The following is a 27,161-nucleotide window of genomic DNA, read 5'->3' on the forward strand; positions in this document are numbered from 1 at the left end:
TTCCACTGTGGCATTATTCCCAGTAAAGACAAATATCTCTGTACCTGTACCTTCACCTCCTGCCTATTGGAAAAAGGAAAGTTCCAAAATCATTCTTGTCTCTAGCATGATGGATAGATCAATTACCTCAATTCTCTTTTATCTTCGGTATCTTCCTACAACTCAACTTGGTCTTAAGTTCCCTTTTACTCAGCCTGTCTCCTCTAAACCGCTCTTCGTAAGACTACCATAATCAACGTGTTAAATATGTTAGTATAATCGTGTTTGTAACTTGGTATATAAAAAAAAACACTCTAGCAAACTGAAGTAACAGATTTTTGTTCATTTTTCTACGGGACATTTTAAACAACCTATTTTGTCTGTATTACAGGGCCTTAATGTCTAGTTTCACAACTATAATAACCAAGCCTGAAGGGCGCTATAGTTAGGCAATATTTTCCAATATAAAGACCTCTGGGCCGGGCGCGGTGGCTCAAGCCTGTAATCCCAGCACTTTGGGAGGCCGAGACGGGCGGATCACAAGGTCAGGAGATCGAGACCATCCTGGCTAACACAGTGAAACCCCGTCTCTACTAAAAATACAAAAAACTAGCCGGGCGAGGTGGCGGGCGCCTGTAGTCCCAGCTACTCGGGAGGCTGAGGCAGGAGAATGGCGTGAACCTGGGAGGCGGAGCTTGCAGTGAGCTGAGATCTGGCCACTGCACTCCAGCCCGGGTGACAGAGCAAGACTCCGTCTCAAAAAAAAAAAAAAAAAAAAAAAAAAAGACCTCTGATTGAAGTTTAAACTCTTATTGTGAATCTTTGGAATCTGGCATGAAAGAGAACAAGCATGATTGCATCTGTTCTTCCGTATTGTAAACCATCTTCAAGTGTCAACATACACAATGAGTTTTGTGGTATTTCCACCTGGTTTTCTATTTTCAAAGTACTCTTTTGTATGACACAGGAATAAAAATACTTGAATTCTAATCTGCCATTTTCCTTACTCTCCTCACACTTTTTTGGACGGCTTATAATTTTCGATATGGTACAATGGCTCACTAACTGGTTTTTTGCTAGAGGCCTGCTACTGATACTGATGGCCGCTAAATGCCAGGTATGCCGCCGGTATTGCTCTTACTTCAATACCGACATCGCACGATAAAGGCAGCGGCATTTAGGCGCGCAAGCGTAATTCTTAATTAATGAGCCAAGGCAAAGTCTTCTCAATCCGAGTTTTGAGTTTTCTTACTTTTCCCCCAAATGCTCTTTTCCTCGGATTTCACATCAACAGCACTTTCTCGAGTTTTCACGAGTAACCTGAGGCAGGCGGAACCGACGGAAACTAGCCGGCGAGAATCCTACGGTCGCAGCCATCTGCGCAGCGTCCGCCGGGGACGCTCCGTGCGGAAGACCGCCTGTGACTCGACACACTCTCCAGTGACGCGGCAGTCGCCGCACCTGCGCGGCGGGGCGGGAAGGAGGCTCCGAGGGCCGGGGGAAGGGAGTCTACGACTCCGGGCGGAAGCTGGGGAAGCAGGGAGGGAGAGAGGGAAGAAGGGAGGAAGAAACGGGCGGAGGGGCGGTCCTTGCCAGAGGGGCGGTCCTTTCCGGAGGTTCCTAGGTCCTTCACTTCCTGTTTGCCGGCACTTCAAAATCCGGGTCAAAGGGTGTCGCTTCGGTCTCTTTTACCCGGCTGATCCCAGCACCCTCCGTGACAGCGCCTCCTGACTCAGCCGGCGGCCGGCTTCTTCTCACGATCTGCTGAAGCCTGGACGCCCACACCTGACCCGGAACTCGGAGGCGCGCTTCCTCCACCCATCGGCTAGCAGCCCCGGGCCCTGAGCTCCCGCCGACGCCGCTGGGGGTCCCGACAGGCCTCTCCACGCTGATGCTGAGAGGGATCGAGGGCCCGGGGCGGCGGCGGAGTACGGGCCTCTGGCGCCTCAGGCCAGCCGCAGGTGTCGGTTCTTACGCTCTCCAGGCTCGCCAGCTCTCGCCCCAGCTTGGATGGGTCTCCCTGCCCCATAAATGTGGCTGCTGAGGCGGCGGTGGCGGTGGCCTGTCACGCTGCTGCTGCGGCGCTCCAAGTTCACCTCCGCCCCGGGGCTCTCCTGCCCCACCTCGGGGCTGCCGCCACCCACTCCTTATCCTCTGGCCCTGGCCTTGCTGTGTGGCGACAATGGACAAGATCCTGGAGGGCCTTGTGAGTTCTTCGCATCCCCTGCCCCTCAAGAGGGTGATTGTGCGGAAGGTGGTGGAATCGGCGGAGCACTGGCTAGACGAGGCGCAGTGCGAGGCCATGTTTGACCTGACGACCCGGCTCATCTTGGAGGGCCAGGACCCTTTCCAGCGGCAGGTGGGGCACCAGGTGCTGGAGGCCTACGCACGATACCACCGGCCAGAGTTCGAGTCCTTCTTCAACAAGACCTTCGTGTTGGGCCTCCTTCATCAGGGCTACCACTCTCTGGACAGGAAGGATGTAGCCATCCTGGACTACATTCACAACGGCCTGAAGCTGATTATGAGCTGTCCGTCGGTGCTGGATCTCTTCAGCCTCCTGCAGGTAGAGGTGTTACGGATGGTGTGTGAGAGACCGGAGCCGCAGCTCTGTGCCCGACTGAGCGACCTTCTGACCGACTTCGTGCAATGCATTCCCAAGGGGAAATTGTCCATCACGTTCTGTCAACAGCTGGTTCGAACGATAGGCCACTTCCAGTGCGTGTCCACCCAGGAGAGGGAGCTGCGGGAATATGTCTCCCAGGTGACAAAAGTGAGTAACTTGCTGCAGAACATCTGGAAGGCTGAGCCTACCACACTGCTGCCTTCTCTGCAGGAAGTTTTTGCAAGCATCTCTTCCACAGGTAAGGGTCATTATCTTTCAGAATATCTCATAAAAATTCAGTATATGTCTCTCTTGAACACATACATTCACACTATGTTTTCCTACTGCCCTGAAAACATTCTTAAGGGAGAGCAAATCCTAATACCGTCATCCCAGATTTATTCACGTTCACTACCTTATTCAGGACGTCACTTCGTACTTTAAAAACAGGCAGCGTTCCCATTTTGAAGGTTGAGAACGTCCAGGTCTAAGACCTTTGGCACTAAACAAGTTACTTAATTACCCAGCCTCTGCTCAAGTTATTTGGAATGCTTTGAGGATGACAGCTACTGCAGAAAGCTTCCATTCATTAGTGACTAATGGTAGCGTGATGTTTACCATAGTATTTATTGTTCGTGTCTCTCTTCCTTTGTAATGAGTTTTTCCCCCATTTTTGTATTTCCTCATTTTTGAATTAATGGATTGTGCAGTTTGTTTTATTACTGGATTATCCCAGTTGACTATGAAGTTTTTAAATACTGACATTTTTTGTCTACAGTATCTAGTAGACAAAGGAGGGATACAGATAGAATGAGGGAAGGAAAAAGAGTACGAGGATTTAAATATTTGTTTTAGTGCCCATGAACTGCATTCTCAGAAAGCAGAGAAGGGTCACATGATACTTGCCTAGAAAATGCTTTCTCGCCCAAGAATTTTACCAGTACCTCTACCTTCCTTGTTCTGTCTTGGACCTTTCAGGTCTGAATAGATTCAAAACCATGTTCATTTCTGCTCTACTTGGTGCAAGCATTCTCCTTCATTTATACCACCAGTAGGGACTGTCTGGCTGTTCAGATGGAACTTGTGAGGGACGTGTCCTCTTTTTATCTTAAGAACCAGAAGTAAAGGTGGGGTTTTAACAAGCATTCTATGTTCTGATGAATTTAATATATTTATGAAAGAATTACGAACGATGTATTTGCAGTATCTGAGTTGGTTTTTCTTTTCTTATTATAATTTTACTTCTATTGCCTGTGTTGTCGTAACTGTTAGGTTCCTGCCAAATTTTTTCAACTGTAGCAGTAAAGGTACTTGTCTTGGATTTGCTTAATTTGTATCCAGTTTAAGCAAAGTCTCCCCAAAAGTCACCTTAATTTCTACTCTAAGAGATTTTTTAAAATCTTCCTTAGAGCAATGTAATGATGAATAGTTTTAAGTTATTCTGGAGGGTCTGAAGTGGGAGTTGAAATGATACTTAAGTGCCCCCAAAAGTCACCTTAATTTCTACTTTAAGAGATTTTTTTAAATCTTCCTTAGAGAGATGTAATGATCAATAAGTTTTAAGTTATTTTGGAGGGTCTGAAGTAGAAGTTGAAATGATACTTTATGTTTCTTTATATTTCCTTTCTGATTAGTGATTTACAAGTTAATATTTTAGCACAACAATAAGTCGATAGATTATGAAAAATTAAAGTAACTTATGGACTAACCATAGCAATATATTTTAGTATTCTGTCTATAGCATGAGTGATCATTGCTGCTCACTCTTAATCTTTCATTCCTGTAATTTAACATTCCTTGTAAATTAGAGTCTACGCATGAGGGTGTAGCATAATAATCCTTCCTAATTAACACCTTTGCTGCAATTACTTTTGGTTTTTTTTGTAAAGTGTTGTTCTTTTTAAATACTTGAACGTACTTGCCATATTCCCTTTTCTTTTTAATTGAAAAAACAGATGCATCATTTGAACCTTCTGTAGCATTGGCAAGCCTTGTGCAGCATATTCCTCTTCAGATGATTACAGTTCTCATCAGGAGCCTTACTACAGATCCAAATGTAAAAGATGCAAGTATGACCCAAGCCCTTTGCAGGTACTTCTTCATGACACTATTAATGGTAATTGTAGATTTGGGAAGAGGAAATACTTTGTATTTTGTGAGTAATGAAAAACTTATGAATGTTTAAAACTAAAATCATGGAATGACATATGTAAATATTCTCCAAATAGATTGGAATTGTTTACCTTATAGCGTTGACAGGCATCCCAATAATTCACAAATCTATTTTCAGTTCAACTTTAATTCCCAAAATATGCACACACATATGCAGATGCTGATTGGATTATCAGTATACAGCATTTCACTAATTTCATTGCTCATCATTGTTTCCTGCAACCTATTTTTCTTCTGCGTTTTTTTTTTTCTTCCTTAGTAAGTATATACTTTACTTTCTCTCTCACCCAGGCTCAATGTGTAATACACTGTTTGCCTTCGCCTGTTTGTATTTTTTTTCTTTCTCAGTTTTAAATCAGTTTCTCAGATTTGGCAAGATACAGAATTCTAATTTGATAGCCGTTTTCTCTTAGCATTTTAAAAATAATACTGTATTACCTTTGGGCATCTATTGTTGCCGGTGGGAAGTCACCTGTCAATCTGACTCATTCCTTTGTGAGTAGTCAGCTTTTCTGGAAACTTTTATGTTCTCTTTATCCCTAATGTTCTATAATTTTATTCTTACATTTCTAGGTATAATCTTAATATTATTGCCCTTCTCAGCACTTTGGCACTTTTATTCAGTCATTCATTCATTTATTCAAACCACACTTATTGAGTACTTACCATGAATGCCAGGCAGTGTTCAAAATGTCCTCAAACAAACTGAAAAAAATATCTGCCCTATAGGCTTACATTCTACTTGGGGAGGCAGACAGTAATTTAATAACACACTTCATTGATTCCAACATGTCTTCTAATTTCAAAGATGTTTAAATGTAGAAATGCCCAGTCATTCGTGTCCTAGTTAAATTGGCATGACTTTTCTTGCCTTGGTGGTACATAAGCTAATTATGCATCTTAAAATTGAATTTGTTTTAGATTTGATTAAATATAATAAGTAAAATAATTTAGTATGTTAGATAGTGATACGTGTTTGAAAAAAAGGCAGACAAAAAGAGGGATAGGAGTAGACAGGAAGGGGGACAGATTGTGGGGAAGTGGTTTGCAATTTTAAATAAGATGGATGAAGAAGTCTTCACTAAGGTAACCATGAAGTGAAGGCATGAAGGATGTGAAGAAGCAAACCTGTGGATATCTGAGGGGAAGAATATCAATACTGTTTTATAGTTCACTAATTTTCTCTTCAAAGGTGCTCATCTGTAGAGCTTACTTACTGAGTTTCTTTATTTCAGTAACTATTTTTTTCTAATTTAGTTTTTTGTGTCTGCCTGTTCTTATTTAATACCTGACTGTTTTTGTTTTTTAATTCTTTTCCTGTGTGTGTGTGTATATTAAGCACATTTAAATACAATATAAGGATTTGGACAAAAGGGTTTCTGTGCTCCTGTTATAAAATTATAATTATAAGGTAACGTATAAACTGAGGTATTCATATTGAGTTCTCAGCTGCATTTGTACTAACTTCACTCTCTATAACACAAACTCTAGGGACTTTGATTTTCTCCACCTTATCCTAACCCTTTTCACTTCATTGTTTAAAAAGGTCTTCCTCTTCTAGCATTTCTTCTTTCTTCTTGTGCTCTTAAACATAATTGAATCAATTTATCTGTAACTTTTACTTCCAGTTTCATAGTGTTCATTTCCTCTTTGACTTTCAGAAATTTGTGAAAGTGTTTTGTATGTAAGAGAAAACTCTTATGTAAATGTTTTTCCTGTTTTGTGACCTCTACCCCCATTGCTTTTAATTTATGATGATCCCCCTTGCTGTGTTTGATAATCTGTATTTTTATTCTCATCTCCTTGATATCTTTGTATTCATTGTTCTTGAAATTCTTACCTGACACCATACTGTTAGGAATTTCTTTCTGTATCTATTCTTTTTATTTTCTTCCTTCCCATTATTACCATCACTATCAATTCTGATCTGTATGTGGCTGACTTCCAAGTCTTTATGTAAAGTTCTCGTTGTTCATTTACTTTTAAGAAACTTTTACCTTTTTCATCTCTTCATAATGTAACTCCTTCTTTACCTTATTTAGCAGCAGCACACTTTTGTCAGTGTGACTGTAACAGCACTAAAGTGTCTTTCCCTTTGGGATGAATGTATTATAACTTGTATTTCCTCCTAGTAAAACAGATGCAGAGAATTATAGATTTTACAGCTGGAAGTGAAATTAGAAATTAGTTGGTCCATCACTTTCATTGCATAGGGTAATTGTAGCAGATTTTCTTTACATGACATAAACTATTTCATACTCACCACAGTCTTTTGAAATAGGTACTGTTATTGGCCCCATCTCATAGTTGAGGAAACTGAGAGGTTAAATTGTTTACCCAAGCTCATTCAGGTAATAAACAGTGAATCCGGTATTTGAACTTAAATCTGGCTCCCGGTTATGAGATAGTCACCCATGAAGACACAAACCAAGGTAGTCAAGTTTCTCACTTAGGGCCACTCTCTTAGAGGCAGAACTTATCTTCATGGCCTGATATTGGTGTTTATTTTTTTCTCTTTTTTTACTTAAATTGACACTAATTCTAGATATCTGGTCACAAACCTATAAGCAATTTTTAACTCCATCCTTTCTTTCATTCCCTTTGATTAACATAATGAATAAGTCCATTGGATTATTTCTTTAGGACATTTCTTAAAATGACACTTATTCTATCCCCACTGTCCTGAAGAAATCAGGCTTTCCTCGTTGCAGTTTTTTAGTTCGTCTTTTTGCTAGCAGTGACTTACTTTTCTTATCGTAATCATCTGGACTCCTGATTTTTCTCTTTCAATCAAGACATTGTAGTGACTTCCACTACCTACTAAGTTGAATTCATATTCCACTTCTTGGCATTCAGTCCTCTTAATGTTCAAGCCTCTTCAAAAACAGTTGTAGTACCCAATTTAGGAATTTTTTTTCAAGATGTATTTGGAAACTAGTTTTTACCTATTTTTTTCTATGGGGAGTTGTACCCAGTTTTTGTATTACATTTCCAGTATAGCCTGCGTGATCCTATTTACCCATAATCTACCTGAAGTAATTACTCTTATATAGAAAATATAACTGAAAGGGATAGTGATATTTGTTTTTACCATCCTCCTCCCACCTTATACCTCCCCGTGCACTATACTTTCCCAGACATAGCAGTGATCATGTTTACAGTCATTTTCTATAATCCATAGAAATGCAAATGTAACATTAAAATATGAAATAGGCCAGGTATAAGTTAAATGATAGAGAATGGGATACATAAGTACCTTCTAAAAGAGAAAACTGATCATGAACTCCAGTTCTCTGTTGATACAAAGAAATTGGAATCCAGTCTTGTTTGATCTGATTTTTCAAAAGAAGCCTAAAATCCAGTTTTCTATGTGAAATTTCCCAATGTTTTAAACATTGGGACAAATAAAAGGGAAGGCTGCCTATAGCCTGCAAGCTGCCATGTAAAAGTGGAAATTGGTGTTATTCTCCATAAATTACAGTTAAAGCAAGACCATTATGGTGTCTTTCATAATTTTGCCAGTTTTACTGTTATGGTTTTAAAGTTGCATGTATTTTTCTTTAGCTATATAAAGAAATGCTTTCACTTAGTTAATAAATTTGAGTTCCTACTCAGTGGCAGGCACTAAGTGCTGGGAATCCAAAGGTACATGAGAGATTACTGCTGTCAAGCTCACAATCTAATGGAGGAGACAGGTCGTGGAGTACGTAAATAACAAGTATATAGTTAAATGTTATTTAAATAGTAAGATATTAAATCAGTATACTAGGGTTAAAAGAAAGTGTCCTTAGAATTCAAATTGATAATCACTGATACATGGTGAATAAGATTCCTATAGTTAACCATAAAAATACTTTATCCTGCAGTGCCTACCTGTACCGGAGAAGAAACAGACATGTGCAAGTCCAATCAAATTGAAACAGAACAGACATGTGCAAGTCCAATCAAATTGAAACAGAACTGGAATATAATTAAAGTGTGGCAAAAAACATTGCATTCTGTACTGGCAGAGCTTAGTTTAAATGCCAGTACTATTATTTGATAATTGTGTGCTTGTTGACAAATTTCCTAACTTTTCTTCCCTTTTTAAGGACAGAAACCATACCTTACTGTTATATTCTCAGCACCAAACACAGTACCTGCTATATAATACACAAATCTTTATTTCATGAATGCTTTCTCACTTAGTCTGTTTGGGCTACTGTAAAAAAATATCTTGGATTGGGTTATTTATGAACAACAGAAATTTATTTCCCACAGTTCTGGAGGCTGGGAAATCCAAGGTCACCATGCCTGGCTAATTTTTGTATTTTTAGTAGAGATGGGGTTTCACCATGTTGGCCAGGCTGGTCTTGAACTTCTGACCTCAGGTGATCCAGCCGCCTTGGCCTTTCCAGAGTGCTGAGATTACACGCGTGAGCCATGACGCCCGGCCTTCAGTTGCTTTCTGAAAGAGTTGTACCAATCTTCATCGTGGTAGAGATCTAACTTTAGGGAGTGTCTCTATCAGATCCCATAATACTTTTTTTTTTTCTTTTTTCATTAAATTGGTCAAGCAGATTTGGTGTCTGATGAGGGCCTTTTCCTTTAGATGCAGCTTTCTGTGTGTCCTCACATGACAGAAAGAGCAGGGGTACCCCCTTCAGCCTCTAATCCCAGTCACTAGTCACCTGACAAAGGCCCCACCTCTTAATACCAACACATTGGGGATTAGATTTTAACATATGAATTTTGGAAGGACACAAATATTCAGACCACAGCAGCTTCTGATCTGTATAACATCTGATACGAAGTTAGTTTATAGGTGGTCCGGAGATTGGCATACATGAAATAAGGTAAAGAATGGAAGCTTTTGAGATGTAAAGGCAGAAATGGAAAGGATGACAAAAAGGCTGACTGAGTAATGAAGGATAATGAAAAGCTATGGCCAAGTGGAATTTTCTATTCTCTGTGCTCTCACCCTCTCTCAGTACTCTCTTTAGACTGAACTAAATGGAGTTCTGGCCTTGAGACCTGTATTCTGGTGAGCCCTGTCTGGTTCTTCTCTGACAGTGTGACTTCCCATGATGCAAAGAATCCACAGAGCCAAGATGCACTCACACATACCCTGCCTCTAGATTACATCTTTTTTATGTCCATATTTACATATATGTGTTCACATGATTTTCTTTTAAACTAAAATCGTTTTTTTAAAAAACTACACTAGTATTTTTTTTCCATCTTCAACAATTTCTCAGCTCTTTCCATTTTAGATTCCTTATGGATAGATTCATGTACATCTATCTTATTATTTCAAGCTCTATATAGTATTCCATAGTATCAGTACCATAGTATCTTTAGCCATTTCCTTATTGACAATCATTTAGGTTGTTTGCAGTTTTTCTATACCATAAACAGTGCTACAGTGAATATCCTCCGTATACAAATGCAAGTGTGTCTCTGCTTTGCTACTCTGTATAAGTAGAATGGCCACAAAATTTTATGAGAATCACTCCAACAATAGTTGGAAGATGTGGAATAGCTGTCAAGGACTACGTTAATGACTTGTCACCATCATTGCTGGAAAGGCCAGAAAAACAAGAAAAGAAATAAAATTTGTGTAGAGAATAGAGGGAACATACACATAACTTGTAGTTAACCTGCATTTGGACTGGGACCACTCTTAATATCCAAATGGACATTTTAATCTTAAAAGCAAAAACCTTAATAAAAATAACATTCCAGCATTAATGTAGATAGTTGTATAACAAAACTGTTGTGAAAATAACCGTATTAATGAAGATGTCAGTCCTTTGGCCCGGCGCAGTGGCTTACACCTGTAATCCTAACACTTTAGGAGGCTGAGGTGGGCAAATCACTTGAGGCCAGGATTTCAAGACCAGCTCAGGCAACCCCCTTGGCAAAACCCCAGCTCAGAAAATACAAAAATTAGCCAGTTGTGGTAATGCACACCTGTGTAGTCCTAGCTACTCAGATGGCTGAGGAGAGAGGGTCGCTTGAGCCTAGGAGATGAACTTTATAGTAAGCCGACAGAGCGAGACTGTGTCTCAAAAAGAAAAAAATGTTAGTCCTTTTAACATAGTAGTTGTTATTTTAGTAATGTTTTTATGTCCTTAGTATTTATATTTGCATTTTGTACAATCAAGGTATTTATTTATTGCCACATGTATTAACATTTGGTGGAAGAGAGGCATTCACAGTATTTCCAGTGTTATAGATTAACTCATTTAATCTTCACAACAGTGCTGTAAAATAAGCATGTTTATGTATAATTTACAGGTGAGGAAACAGACACAGAGAGGTTAAATAAGCTATATAGGTATTTAGGGTCTCCTAGCTAATAAATGGCGAATTGAGATTTTTAAACCAGTCACTCTGGCTTCAAAAACTCATTTTTCCCCCTTCTATTTTATTAGTATATAATCCCAAAAATAGGACTACTAGGTCAAATTATATGAACATTTGCTTCAGTTGCTTTCTTTTTTTTTGGAGACAGAGTCTCGCTCTGTTGTCCAGGCTGGAGTGTAATGGCATGATCTCGGCTGACTGCAACCTCCGCCTCCCGGGTTCAAGCCATTCTCCTGCCTCAGCCTCCCGAGTTGCTGGGATTACAGGCATGTGCCGCCATGCCTGGCTAAATTTTGTATTTTTAGTAGAGATGGAGTTTCACCATGTTGGCCAGGCTGGTCTTGAACTTCTGACCTCAGGTGATCCAGCCACCTTGGCCTCTCAGAGTGCTGAGATTACAGGCATGAGCCACCACGCCCATCCTTCGGTTGCTTTCTGAAAGAGTTGTATCAATCTTCATTGTGGTAGAGATCTAACTTTAGGGAGTGTCTCTGTCAGATCCCATATTACTTTCTTTTTTTTCCACTAAATTGGGTTGGTATTCAAGAAAAGCACTCATTGGTGCAAAATGAGGCCTTTATAATATTTACAGACTTAGTGCTCTTTTATATATTTGAAGTTTCTTTTTGTTGTCTTCGTATAGTAGGATTTTGAAAAAGATAAAGATACCTCTTTCACAATTCAAAATATAGGCTTTTTAAACAGTACATTTCGTATTAGATTGTAGTCACCAGGAAGGAGGAATCTTGGTTCATATTCATATATCTTAGTTCAGATTACATTTTGGCTGCTCTTTTTAGAGTAAATTTGCCTAATAAATTCTTGATGCAGGTTGAGCATCCCAAATTTGAAATGTTCGAAAATCCAGTACTTTTTGAGTGCTGACATGATGCTCAAAGGAAATGTTCATTGAGACATTTCAGATTTCAAATTTTTGGATTTGAAATTCCCAACCAGTAAATGTAAAATGCAAATAATTGAAAATCCAAAGCACTTCTGGTTCCAAACATTTCAGATAAGGAATACTTAATCCATGCCACTATATAGCATAAATTTTAAGTTTTGCATTTATGCAAAATAATTTATCAGAAATTATTTTTATGGAAGTATGTTGAATAGGAGAAACTATCAGTTTACAAGATTGGAAACTCCATGAGGACAAGCACCTGTTACATTCACTTCTACATCTTGGTCAGTGCTTTTCCTCAGCAAATTCAGTAAATGTTTATTCACAAAGTGAGTGGTTATCTACTGTAACTCTTGTTATCTCTAACTCAATGAAAATATTTTCAATAATGATTGTTTCGTTTTCCTTCAATTTCAGAATGATTGACTGGCTATCCTGGCCAGTGGCTCAGCATGTGGATACATGGGTAATTGCACTCCTGAAAGGACTGGCAGCTGTCCAGAAGTTTACTATTTTGATAGATGTTACTTTGCTGAAAATAGAACTGGTAAGTGGGAGTGTGGAAATCTATTAGAATATATAGACTCGTAAAATCAATATTTTTATCCTTGGGTGGTATCCTTGAAAGCATCTAATTTTGAGTATGTTATTTTTGGTTTGTTTGGAGTAACAGTTTTGAGTAGGCTTTAGAAATTGTTTTAAATGTCATTTAAATATAAGTAATTACTCTGGGCATGGTTGCTGACCCCTGTAATCCCAGCACAAGGCGGGCAGATCACTTCAGGCCAGGAGTTTAAGACCAGCCTGGCCAACATGGCAAAACTCCATCTCTAGTAAAAATACAAAAATTAGCTGGGCATGATGGTTCATGCCTGTAGTCCCAGCTGCTCAGGAGGCTGAGGCACTAGAATCACTTGAACCTGAGAGGCAGAGGTTGTAGTGAGCCAAGATAGCACCACTGCACTCCAGCCTGGACGACAGAGCAAGACTCTGTCTCAAAAAAAAAAAAAAAGGTATAAGTAATTAAAATAATTTTTTCATTTTCAGATATCCAATACAAAAACATTCTTTCCATTATCTCTTGGGTCCACCTAATCAAGCTTTTACCACTATTACTCTACCAAAATTACCTTTGACACCAGTGCTTTCCAGTGTTGCTAAACTCACAAGTCATTTCTCAGGCCTTTTCTCATTTGACCTGTCAGCAATATTTGACACAGTCAGTCACTCCCTCTTGTTTCCAGGACATTATACTCTCCTGATTTTTGTCCTCCTTCACAGGCATATCAGTCTCCTGTACTTACTCTAACTTTTAGAATGCCTTACAGTTCAGTCTTTGGTCCATTTTCTTCCCAGTGCATACTCACAGCATAGGTGTTCTGTGGCTTTAAATAACATCTCTAATTTGATGACTGCCAGATTTATATTTTTAGTCCATTTTTCTCCCTTGAACTCCATATTCATGTATCCATCTATTTTTACGTGAATGTCAGATTCACTTTGTCTACAATCTTACTCCTGATTTTTCCCTCCCAGACCTAGAGGCTCCTCTATCCTTTCACTTGCTCAAGCCAAAAGCCTTGAAGCTATTCTTATCTTTTTTTTTATTCTCTCTCAGCCCATATCCTACAAATTCTACTGACACCACCTTTAGAATATATCCAGACAGAATCCTACCACCCTGATCCTACATCATCATCCCTTGCTGCAAGATTGCAGCAGCCTTTGTACTCCTGTTCTTGGCCCCCCGTACTTATCACACAAGGTCTTGTGTATTCTGGCCCACTTTTTCTCTAGTCCCATCTCCCACTGTTATTGCCTCGGTCTCTTGCTTCACTTACACTGTCCTTTTTTCTTCATCTGTAGCACACCAGCCTGAAGCCCTCAAGGCCTTTGCAATGCTGTTTGCCCTGCCTGTAATGCTCTTATCCCAGATATTTGCAAGGCTTATTCACTTCCTTCAGTTTTATAATTGGATATCACTTCTTTCATGAGGCATTTATTGAACACTATGTAAAACAGCAGATTTTTTTGCTACACAGCATTCTCTATTCATCATATCCTGCTTTAAATTTCTTAATAACACTTACCACCATGTATTACTTTTTATTGTTTCTACCTACCCTCTAAATGGTAAACCCGGTATGATAGAGATTTTTTTTTTATTTCGATCCACTGTTGTAGCACTAGTTCCTAGAACTAGGACAAGTAATAGTATGTGCTTAACAAATATTTGTTGAGTGAATTGAATGAATGGTGGACTCGGGAGCTGTCGCCTTGTAAACATAATTTGACAAATTTTTATTTCGTTGGGGAGTTTTAACAATTGGGTTAGGCCAATTACATTACCCTTGATCTCTGTCACGTTGTTATTTCCTAACTTCATCCTTCTCCCAAAGTTTAAATACATAAGTTTTGTTAGAACTTTCCAGGAAGGGGACATTCATATAAATAATTTTTAGCTCTAAGAAAATAACCACTGTTGGATTAATGATTTTCCTACAAATTCTTAAGGTGGTGTCTTGTCTTATTTTGAAGGTTTTTAATCGACTTTGGTTTCCTCTTGTGAGACCTGGTGCTCTTGCAGTTCTTTCTCACATGCTGCTTAGCTTTCAGCATTCTCCAGAGGCGTTCCATTTGGTAAGTTGTGACATAAGCTTTCCACTTTGAAAAAGCCTCATTTTGAAAATTTAGTTTAATATTGAGTCACATTTTTATGTAGTAAAAATATTGCAAGTTAGTCCCAAATCTGTTTTCATGTAGCTTTATGATTTCCTAGAAAACTGAGATTGTGAGATTTCCCTCTAAGAATGTATTTTCGTGTCTTATTCAAACTACTCCACTTGCAACAACTACCAGCAGTTGAGAGTTACTGTTCACATGGGAGATGTCACTGATGGATGTCTGTTGCACAAATGAACAGTATAGAAGGATTAAAATGATTGAAAAGCACTGCTTTAGAATTTTGAAAGTATGAAAACACATCAGTCTTTGCAAGCTTTTCATTCACTCTCAGCCTACATCCTACAAATCCTGTTGACCTTTAAAATACATCTAGAATCCTACCACTTTAAGCCAGCTGAATCATTGGCTTTTATTTGATTTCAGTTATTTGATTATCAGTTACTGCAGATGAGAAATGACAAATTGTAATTTTGGTCAACTGTCCGTTGACCACCGTAGGGCATCATAGGAAAACAGTGCGTTTGTGTGGGTACTTAATTCTTCCAAAGTCTAATCCTGTTTTATAGGACTAGAAACTCATTATCAATAAACCCACAATGGAAAAATCTTAGGAATACTGATTCACCATAACAAACGTCAGAGAAGACTAATGAAGTTCAGAATTCCGGTTGTTTTTATTTATCTAGAATATATTCACATAGGTTGCTCAATGTCTCATTTCCACTGAAGGAAAGTCCACAGGCTTTGTAGTAAGTAAACCTTACTAGCACGTAATTACATTACATATTACCACTTAGGATGCATGATTTCTGCAGTTAATTGCCCTAATTTTGGTGAGTTTAATCATCAAGCAATAACCTTATATATGTATAATAGAAAACAAAACTCAAACTTGAAATAAGATAGCAGGTGTACTAGCAAAGTCTTCCAAGAAAAAAACATCAATTATTTGTCCTTGTCTTCAGGCACAATCATGTGTAAGACATTTGAGAAAAGGCTTTGTTTTCCACATTTTTTTTAACTTTTAGATTCAAGGAAACGTGAAAGTTTGTTACATAGGTAAACTCGTGTCACATGGGTTTGTTTTACAGATTATTGCATTACCTAGTTATTAAACCCAGTACCCAATAGTTATCTTTTCTGCTTCTCTATCTCCTCCCACTCTCCCCGCTCAAGTAGACCTCAATGTCTATTGTCTCCTTTTTTGTGTTCATGAGTTCTCACCATTTTGCTCCCACTTACAAGTGAAAACATGAGGTATTTGGTTTTCTGTTCCTGGGTTAGTTTGCTAAGGATAATAGCCTCCACCTCCATCCGTATTCCCGCAGAAGACATGATCTCATTATTATGGCTCCATAGTATTCCATGGTGTATATGTACCACATTTTGTTTATCTAGTCTGTCACTGGTGGGCATTTAGATTGATTCCATGTCTTTACTATTGTGAATAATGCTACAGTGAATTCACGTGCATGTATCTTTATGGTAGAATGATTTATATTCCTCTCAGCATATACCCTGTAATAGGAATGCTGGGTCAAATGCTAGTTCTGCTTTTAGCTCTTTGAAGAATCACCATAGTACTTTCCACAATGGTTGAACGAATTTATACTCCCACCAAGTGTATAAGTGTTCCCCTTTTTTTTGAACCTTGACTTTTTAATGATAGCCATTCTGGCTGGTAGGAAGATGGTAGCTCATTGTGGTTTTGATTTGCATTTCTTTGCTGATCAGTAATATTGAGCTTTTTTTCATAAGCTTGTTGGCTGCATATATGTCTTATTTTGAATAGTGTCTGTTCATGTCCTTTGCCCACTTTTTAATTGGGTTTTTCTCTTGTAAATTTGTTTAAGTTCCTTATAGATGCTGGATATTAGACCTTTGTCAGATGCATAGTTTATAAGTATTTTCTCCCATTCCATAGGTTGTCTATTCACTCTGTTGATAGTTTCTTTTGCTGTGCAGAAGCTCTTAAGTTTAATTAGATCCCGTTTGTCAATTTTCGCTTTTGTTGCAATTGCTTTTGGTGTCTTTGTCATGCAAACTTTGCCCATTCCTATGTCCAGGATGGTTTTGCCTAGGTTGTCTTCCAGGGTTTTTATAGTGTGGGGTTTTACATTTAAGTCTTATCCTTGATGTAACGAACATCAATACAAAAATCCTCAACTTGCAAACCAAATCCAGCAGCACTTCAAAAAAGTTAATCCATCATGATCAAGTAGGCTTCATCTCTAGGATACAAGGTTGGTTCAGCATACACAAATCAATCGCATAAACAGAAATAAAGACAAAAACCACATGGTTATATCAATGGATGCAGAAAAAGCTTTCAATAAATTCAACATGCCTTCATGTTAAATACTCTTGATAAACTAGGTATTAGAGAAACATGTCTAAAAATAATAAGAGGCATCTGTAACAAACCCACAACTAACATTATACTCAATGGGCAAAAGCTGGAAGCATTCCCCTTGAAAACCAGCACAAGACAAGGATGCCCTCTCTCATCACTCCTAATCAATATAGTACTGGAAGTCCTAGCCAGAGCAGTCAGGCAAGAGAAAGCAATACGGGACATCCATATAGGAAGAGAAGAAGTGAAACTATTTGTAGATGATATGTTTCTGTATCTAGAAAACCCCATAGTCTCAGCCCAAAAGCTCCTTCAGCTGATAAACAACTTCAGCAAAGTCTCAGGATACAAAGTTAATGTACAAAAATCACTAGCATTCCCATACACCAACAGCAGCCAAGCTAAGAGCCAAATTAGGAAGGCAATCCCATTCACAACTGCCACAAAAAGAATAAAATACCTGGAAATACAGCTAAGCAGGGAGGTTAAAGATCTCTACAATGAGAAATACAAAACAGTGCTCAAAGAAATCAAGAAGACACAAACAAATGGAAAAACATCCCATGCTTATGGATAGGAAGAACCAATATCGTTAAAATGGCCGTACTGCCCAAAGCAATTTACAGATGCAGTGCTCTTTCTATCAAACTACCAACGACATTCTTCACAGAACTAAAGAAACACTATTTTAAAATCATATGGAACCAAAGAAGAACCTGAGTAGCCATAGCAATCCTAAGCAAAAAGAACAAAGCTGGAGCCATGACACTACCCAGCTTCAAATTATACTACAGGGCTATAGTAGTATATTAAAACAGCATGGTACTGGTACAAAAATAGGCAGATAGACTAATGGAACAGAAGAGAGACTCCACAGACAAGGCTGCACACCTATGACCATCTGATCTTGACAAAGCTGTCAACACAAGCAGTGGGGAAAAGGCTTCCTCTTCAATAAATGGTGCTTTGACAACTGGCTAGCCATATGAAGAAGATTGAAGCTGGACCCCTTCCTTACACCATATACAAAAATCAACTCAAGATGTTTTCCAAATTTCTAGGTAGGAGATTCTCTGACATAACTTTATCATTCATTCTAATGTTTATTGCCCACATTGAGGACATTCCTTAATCTCGTAGTGGGTAAAGTGGTAGTTAGATCACCTGTAACTCCAAATAACTCAGTAAAGAACTTGGGCTTAGGAGTTGCTAAGTATGAGCAATAATCTGGAATCAGCATCATAATTCATTATACATTGAGAATATCTTAGGGCAAACCAAAGTTGATGTTAGAATATGTGGTGTTATGGGTCAGGTTGCTTTTCTCACGCATTTTACCCAGTAGAATAAATTTATTTTAAACAGATACCATGGCAGATAGTAATAATGGAGAAAGAAAAAAAATCAAAACTTCTAATTAAATAAGTTTTAAACATTTCCTCAAAAACTTTAGTATTATAATAATGTAAAAAAACATTTAGTTTCACTTATTCAAAAAAATCAACTTTCACACATTTAGAAGGTAATAGCCTGCTTGGAAGTTTATTTGTATAACTGTGAAAGACCAAGTCTTATTTGCATGTCATGATAGTGTTGACCATTTAGGATATGCTAATAGACAACCATATAACCCGATTACAAAGACCTAATCTACTTTGACAGATTTGGAATTATAAATTTAATAATCACTTCTAAAATGTTTGCCTCTTCTGTCTCCCTTCACCTTTGAGAAAACAATTTAGATTTCTGACTTCTAGCAAGAGAATATCTGATAAATGTGGCTTTATGCGAAAGAAGTGTAATTCATATTTGCTTAGAAATGTAAAGGTGGTAGCAATAGAATGAACTCACTAGGAACTGGTAGTTTTATGGTCACATCAATGCCTGTGATGGAGGTAAGATAAAAGAAGGTAGTGCAAAAGCTACAGTGTGATTTAAGCACAAATGTAAAGCAAGACAGAGCAGAATGGAAATAGCACTGTGTTGTAAGACTATGATTGTTCTTTTTGTGGGAAGGAAAGGGAATTGATGAATTATTACTATAATTGCTGTTATTTCTGTTTGATGGTATGACCCTAATAAGTTATAACTTTGTTTTTTACCATGAGTTAGCAACCCCAAAATGTTCTAGAAATAGAACAGAAAATACCTTTTACCATAAGAAGTGTACATATGTAGTATCAGATTATAATTAAAAATTAATTGAAAAAAATATAGTATCATGCTAATGGAAAGAGCCATGTCTGTAAAATAGAAGTTGTTTCATTTTAATAACCTCCTAAAGATATGATTGGCTCTGGATTGATTGACTTTTTAGTTTAATTTTACAATGAAAGAAGATGGTTGTGCTGATGATCAATATTAACAATATTCTATATGTTTATGAGCGATGATCATTGTAGATTTCACTTTTATTTTTAGCCCCAGTCCTTTAAAACTAACAGAAGTTTCTGATGCCATTTATTTTTAGAACCATCTCATCTTTTGGAGGGTGGGAAATGGGATTTGTTAGTAAGAATAGCCACTCTAACGTAAGGCATAGTCTCTGTGCTTATCTAAAAGTAATCTTATTACCTGAGCTGCAATGTTAGTTACACATGTAAAGATTTTCTTGAAGTAGACTTTAATGTGCAGTGTACTTTTAATTCTTTCAAGTAAAAAATTTAAAATTCACACTAGATGGAGCTCTTTAGCTAATTCTAGGATTGTTTTTCAAATGTTTATTCCCATTGAATGATCTGATAAATATAATAACCCTAACAATTTCAACCTACAGCATTTTTCAGAATGGTAGCAATGACTAAGATTCGTATTTTATACCTTAGTTTATGTTTTAGATGGTAAGGATGAGGAGAGGGGTCATATATGGGATTGCAGTCATATGTGACTTCGAAAACTAGATTTACCTTGATATTTTAGAAATGTTTAACTTAATAGAAAAACTCTGTGACTGAACATACAGAAAAGTATTTGCTGATCATATATTGTTTGTATTCTGTTTGTAGGCTAGAGAATGTGTTACCAATTTGTATAAAGTCAGCACTGTTTATCCTTTTTTCCTCTTCAGATTGTTCCTCATGTGGTTAATTTGGTTCATTCTTTCAAAAATGATGGTCTGCCTTCCAGTACAGCCTTCTTAGTACAATTAACAGAATTGATACACTGTATGATGTATCATTATTCTGGATTTCCAGATCTCTATGAACCTATTCTGGAAGCAATAAAGGTATGATGATAGTTGTACCAATATTTGTGGAGTTGTGTTATATTAGTAAGGTGAAACATTCTTATAACCAGCTACTCAATTTACTATTTTATGGTAATGGGCTTTTTGTTTGAAAAATACAGTTAGAATCAGGTTTCATTTATGCTTAGGGAGTAACTGCTTTCTTGCTGCTGTCACCATTCTAAATTAATAACCATATTTCTTCATTTCTGCAGTGTCATCAATTATAAGGCATATCTTTAAATTTATAATAGCTTTTTGGGAAATTTGTTTAAAAAGAAATGTTACGTTAATGCGTGCATCAGATTTGCACCCCAATATTAGAAGTGTTAAAGTATATGTAGAGTATGTCTTAGAATACAGGAAATGGAGTTTAATAAATATTTGACTTTGATTTCTTCCCCTTTTTAATTCTTTTTTTTTTTTTCTTTTTGAGACCGAATCTCGCTCTGTCACCCAGGCTGGAGTGCAGTGGTGCAATTTCTGCTCACTTCAACCTTTGCCTCCCGGATTCAAGCAATTCTTCTGCCTCAGCCTCCTGAGTAGCTGGGACTACACAGGCACCTGCCACTACACCTGGCTAATTTTTGTATTTTCAGTAGAGACAGGGTTTCACCATGTTGGCCAGGCTGGTCTCAAACTCCTGACCTCAAGTAATCCGCCTGCCTCGGCCTTCCAAAGTGCTGGGATTACAGGCGTGAGCCACTGCACCTGACCTCTTTTTGAATTATATTTTTGCTGTGGACTGTTCATCAGTGTTTAGAATCTTTACTTGAATTATTTGTGGAGTTATACTGTGTTTCAATTTTATATGTAAATGGATCTAAAAAGCACTTTTTTTTTTGGACAGTCGTGCTCTGTTGCCCAGGCTGAAGTGCAATGGCATAGTCATGGCTCACTGCAGCCTCTACATCTTGAGCTCAAGTGACCCTCCTGCCTCAGCTTCCCAAGTAGCTGGGACTACAGGTGCACGCCACCACGCCAGGCTAATTTTTTATTTTTTGTAGAGAAGGGGCCTCACTGTGTTGCTCAGGCTGGTCTTGAATTCCTAGGCTCAACTGATCTTCGTCCTCCCAAAGTACTGGGATTACAGGCATCAGCCACTGTGCCTAGCCTGAAAAGCACTTCTGTTTGTGTTGAAGACTGGATCACAATAAACATACTTTCCTCTCAGTAAACTTACTGCATAATCAGTGTATAGCAAAAGAATTGGAGAACTGAACTCAGCCAAACTTAATCAGAAATTATTAGAAATCAATCCTATTGGTGGTTTTTTGTTTTTTTGAGATCTGAATTTCAATATAAAGGTCTTATCTTCACTTCTGTATCTGAGATGGATTAAAAACAGTTCTTTTTACTGTATCATTAACTAAATCAAACTTATTTTGGTTGAGCTCAGAACACAGACTGTTAAGCAATTAATATATATTGCTGGTGTGACACTTTGACACTTCAGAAATAAATTATGTACAGGAGCATTGTGGCGTGGATTTGATGGTAATATTAATCTCTTTCTACATTGGATCCATAGATGATAGTTGCTGCACTTGTTAATTGATTGCCATTCTTTAGTTCGTCAGAGTTTTTCATGTTGAAAATTCTGATAACTCATATAGGCTCAGAAGAAACAAGGGGCTCGCTCTAAGCCCAAAGAAAGCACTCTTAGCTGTCAACAACAACAACAAAAATTAGAAGATTGAAACTCCTTCAGAAAATGTTTGTTTGCTAAGGTCTAAGTGCCAGATGCTAATAGCAGTCCGGATAAGCCCTAATGATTTTACCAACTTCCCTTAACTCTCCAGTGCTCTATTCATTCTTGAAATAATTTACACATGAAATGTTATCTCATACTTCACCAAGTTGATAAGAAAAATCCGTATGTTGTAATAATTTTCTATATGGGTAACATGAGATTAAGTTTTATTTTTCTTAAAGGTCATTGTGCATAGATGCTTTCATTTCTCATTTCTTAATTACTTTGCGATTTTATTTCTAAGCGTTAATACTGAGTAAATATTAGTATTTAATGAAAAGGAGACATTTTTATTATAAAATTTGAAAACAAATTGTTTGCTTATGTTTAACTGTGTGCTAAAATTTAAGTCTTCATTCTACTGCCTTTGAATAGCACTGCAGTTTATTCTCTGACCCCAAAGTTTTATAAACATTTTGCTGGCATGTAGAGAACATAAATAGTTCAAATGTGACTTGAATTTCCAGCTTTTGAGTATTTTTCAACTTGATAAACTCTGTTATTAGATAGTATTTATTTTTGCCATACAGTTAAATTTGATATTTTGATGACTAGCCAAGTACTACCAGTTACTTCAAAACTAAGCGGGGGGAAAGAAAGTTCAAATGTCAATGTAAGAATCTTAATGCTGTTAATTAAACAACAAAAATAATTTTTACTTTACTCTTAAACTGTTTTTCTTCTTTATGACCTATAGGATTTTCCTAAGCCCAGTGAAGAGAAGATTAAGTTAATTCTCAATCAAAGTGCCTGGACTTCTCAATCCAATTCTTTGGCGTCTTGCTTGTCTAGACTTTCTGGAAAATCTGAAACTGGGAAAACAGGTCTTATTAACCTAGGAAATACATGTTATATGAACAGTGTTATACAAGCCTTGTTTATGGCCACAGAGTAAGTTTAAATTTGAATCTTTTCATTTTAACTGTAGAGGTTGATGCATGCTGATGAAATATAAGATGATAGAATTGTCTACACATTATTCCATATAAATGGCATAAATGTTAACTTTTATTGCCTTATTCAGAAATGAAATTGCTATTAGTGCTCAGAAACTATGAAAACGTTAACATTAGGCTGGGTGTGGTGGTTCACACCTGTAATCCCAGCACTTTGGGAGGCCGAGGCAGGTGGATCGCCTGAGGTCAGGAGTTCAAGAACAGCCTGGCCGACATGGCAAAACCCCATGACTACTAAAAATACAAAAAGTAGCTGGGCGTGGTGGCGGGCGCCTGTAATCCCGGCTACTCGGGAGGCTGAGGCAGGAGAATTACTTGAACCCAAAAGGCAGAGGTTGCAGTGAGCCAAGATCGTTCCATTGCACTCCAGCCTGGGTGACAGAGTGAGAGACAGTCTCAAAATAAGAAAAGGTAACATTAATTCTGCTTATTATTCATTGCATTTAAATGCCACTTTAAAGAAATTACTCTGGCGATTTTTTTTTTTTTTTTTTTCTTTTTTTGAGATGGAGTCTCACACTGTCACCTGGGCTGGAGTGCAGTGGCGCGATTTCAGCTCACTGCAACCTCCGCCTTCTGGGTTGACGCCATTCTCCTGCCTCAGCCTCCCGAGTAGCTGGAACTACACGTGCCCGCCACCATGCCCAGCTAGTTTTTTGTATTTTTAGTAGAGACGGGGTTTCACCATGTTAGCCAAGATGGTCTGGATCTCCTGACCTCGTGATCCACCTGCCACGGCCTCCTAAAGTACTGGGATTACAGGCATGAGCCACTGCGCCCAGCTACTCTGATGATTTTTAACAGTGTAAAAGAAGGATTGATTGCACCTATTCCAGAGTTTAAGTGTGCTAGAGTACTTCACTGTTATTATCCTGTGAGACTAAAATTTTTTTAACCTGTATGTGTTTTGAGGGAAGTCATATATAATTTTATCTGCCCGTTGGTATTTTGTTGTCAGATCAACAACTTTGTTGCTGTTTAAGAAGTGTAAGTTCTGCTCTACCCCAGGGCAATAATTGCTGAACACATGTATAAACAGACATGTTTCTTTCCCCTCTTAAGAATTTTCTTTCAAATCCGTTTTCTTTTGCACCTAAGCAAATAGGAAATCAGAAGTTGTTAGTTATGTGAATGCTATCTGCAAAGGTACAAAATAATGATAAACTCTTCCTGAAGACAAAAACATGACTGAACTTTTCTCCTGAATACCAATAAAGTATTCATAGAACTTGCCCAAAGAGGTTTACAAATTGAGTTCTAAGCTTTTCCAAGTTGTTACACCTGCCCAGAGGAATCTTAAACTATCAAATGTCAAATATGGCCAGGCGCGGTGGCTTGCACCTGTAATCCCAGCACTTTGGGAGAGTGAGGCAGGTGGATCATGAGATCAGGAGTTCGAGACTAGCCTGACTAACATGGTGAAACCCCGTCTCTACTAAAAATACAAAAATTAGCCGGGCATGGTGGCGCGTGCCTATAATCCCAACTACTCAGGAGGCTGAGGCAGGAGAATCACTTGAACTCGGAAGGCAGAGGTTGCAGTGAGCCAAGATTGCGCCACTGCCCTCCAGCCTGGGTGACAGAGCGAGACTCCATCTCACAAAAAAAGAAAGAAAGAAATGTAGAATTCGCTTTATTTTATTGTTGGGCCCCAGATGATAATACCAGCACTCAGGTGTCTTTGGTTTCGTTTAGCATTAAAGAATCCCCGTCTTACCATCAGAGGTAATCTAGTCCAGACATCTCCTTTTACAGATGACACAGAAAACCAAAGCAGTTGCAACAGCAAGAGCAAATAAAAGGTTATCTCTTACTGAACAGTGGCCAATAATATTATCTCTGAATAGGAAGACAGCACATTTTATTTCTTAAGTAATATATGAATTCATAGTTTAAAAATAGTTAAATTTTATGTAGAATAAAAAGCAGACATTCCCGTTTCCAAAGGTAATTTTGTTAACAGTTTACATTGTTCCAGACCTTTTTTGGTACAGTTGCATGTTTGTATTTAATATGAAAGCAAATGCATTTTTTTAAAGAAAATTTGCAGAGAATCCTATTTATGTATTATTTTCCAGCCACTTGCTTTTATCATTCAATAATTTGTATTTGAAATACTCCCATGTTGGGGCAATACAGATCCGTGTCATTCCCAGTAAATGTGTATGCCATCATTTATTTATTAAATACTCATTAAATTAAACGAGTATTTAATAAATAATCCTTTAATAATGCTCCTATTGATGAATAGTAGGTTGTTTTGCTTATAATTAACATCTCTCTGTCCTTATACAGATATAGAGGATTTTTCTTTGAATATCCGCCATATCTTTGAATATCCTTTGAATATCTTTCAAATTGCTCTCCAGAAAAGCTATAGCATTTTGAACTGTGATACTAATATAAGATTGTACCTAGACCCTGTATCTTTAGCAGCAAATCAGCCTTTTTAATTTTTTGCCAATATGAAGAAAAATGCCTCTTTTAATTTGCATATCGCTGCTAATTATAGAGTTTTTTCCCTCTCTTATTTTTCTTCATTCATTTGTGTTTCTCTTCCAAATAACCTGTTCTTTGTTTTGTACATCTTTTTGTTGGGTCTCTTTTGTTTTCGTGTTGATTTATATATACTCTGGATGATCATGCTTTGCTACATGCTTTTTTCCAGTCACAGTTCAAATTTGTGGGGTGTTTTATTTATAATTTTTTTTATTTTATGTGTCCCAGTCTTCTACTTTTCATTTATAGCATCTGGACTTTTGAAGGCCTTTACCCTCTAAATTTCTTCCTTCTTTATTTTAAGTACTTCAGTAGTTTTGTATTTTATATCTAGCTCATTAGTTCTGTGGTATCTGTGATGGTGTATAATCTTATGTAACTTCATTTTTTACCAGATGGATACCCAGTTGTCCCTTTACTTTTTTTTTTTAAGTAGTTTATCCTTTTCCCTTGCTGTACTCTGAATGACTTTATAATGTGTTTTAATGACAGCATATTTTTTTATTTCATGAAGATTTGAAAGAATTTAAGTTGTCTACTTATGTTATAAATTACTGGCTTAACCTATTTCTATTTGCTAATCCAGAAAATAGAAATAACATGTGATAGCACATAGTCCATTAGCACACTTTACAGTAAGTGTTAATTTATTGTCATTCTTCCCTTCCTTCTTTACTGTTAGATAAGTAACTTCCTCAGGAAAAGGGCCATAGGTAAATAAGTTTTACTTTAAGGACAATAAATTCTTGAACTAACTTGCTTTTAGCTTTTAAGAAATGCTTTTAAATGGCCAGACACACTGGCTTATGCCTGTAATTCCAGCACTTTGGGAGGCCGAGGGGGCAGATCATTTGAGGCCAGGAGTTCGAGACCAGCCTGGCCAACATAGTGAAACCCTGTCTCTACAAAAAGTACAAAAATTAGCTGGGCACATTGGCACGCGCCTGTGGTCCCAGCTACTCAGGAGGCTGAGGCACAAGAATCGCTTGAACCTGGGAGATGGAGGTTGCGGTGAACTGAGATTGCGCCACTGCCCTCCAGCCTAGACAACAAAAGGAGACTCTGTCTCAAAAAAAATAAAAAACCTTTTTAAAAATGCATGTGTGTGTGTACACACATATACATAAATCATTATATTCTCTTTCAGTTTCAGGAGACAAGTATTATCTTTAAATCTAAATGGGTGCAATTCATTAATGAAAAAATTACAGCATCTTTTTGCCTTTCTGGCTCATACGCAGGTGAGTATATGTGTATAGTATGTTTATGTTAACTGTGTGGTAATATTCATTAAACTTTACATTATACCTAACCTTTTTAACTGATGAAATAATATAATAGATATCTCATCCGTACAACAAATACACTTAGAAATGCTAAAGAGATACTGCCTAAAATATCTAGATATTTTTCTATTTTCAGGATATGCCCTAAGTTTTTATATTTTTCTCTTGCTTCCCATTATTGTAGCTGAATATTATGCTGACCCATTGATCTAGAAATTTTTACAAAGAAAATATGATTTCCTATCCAATAAATAAGCTCCTTCATGAAGAATTATTTTTGAATGCATCTTTGTTTCCTGATATTAAATTAATAGATTTGTACAATAATGAGCAACTAAAATAATATTGTGTTGCCTGGGCTTTTTTCTCTTTTCTTATGTATACCCATTCAT

General features: G+C 37.6%; 1 protein-coding gene across 1 annotated transcript in view; it reads left to right on the forward strand.

Moving 5' to 3' along the window:
* Positions 1–1,116: 1,116 nt before the first annotated feature.
* The window catches only part of USP38 (ubiquitin specific peptidase 38), a 38,114-nt gene continuing 12,069 nt past the window's right edge, over positions 1,117–27,161 (forward strand). Inside the window, exons 1-7 of the mRNA XM_010356725.2 lie at positions 1,117–2,843; positions 4,540–4,675; positions 12,429–12,558; positions 14,550–14,651; positions 20,117–20,275; positions 22,726–22,919; positions 26,631–26,724. Coding sequence (XP_010355027.1) covers positions 2,162–2,843; positions 4,540–4,675; positions 12,429–12,558; positions 14,550–14,651; positions 20,117–20,275; positions 22,726–22,919; positions 26,631–26,724 — 1,497 coding nt within the window. The 5' untranslated portion in view covers positions 1,117–2,161. The remainder of the gene's footprint in view (positions 2,844–4,539; positions 4,676–12,428; positions 12,559–14,549; positions 14,652–20,116; positions 20,276–22,725; positions 22,920–26,630; positions 26,725–27,161) is intronic.

Source organism: Rhinopithecus roxellana, chromosome 2 (assembly GCF_007565055.1).
Source record: "Rhinopithecus roxellana isolate Shanxi Qingling chromosome 2, ASM756505v1, whole genome shotgun sequence".
Taxonomy (NCBI): Eukaryota; Metazoa; Chordata; class Mammalia; order Primates; family Cercopithecidae; genus Rhinopithecus; species Rhinopithecus roxellana.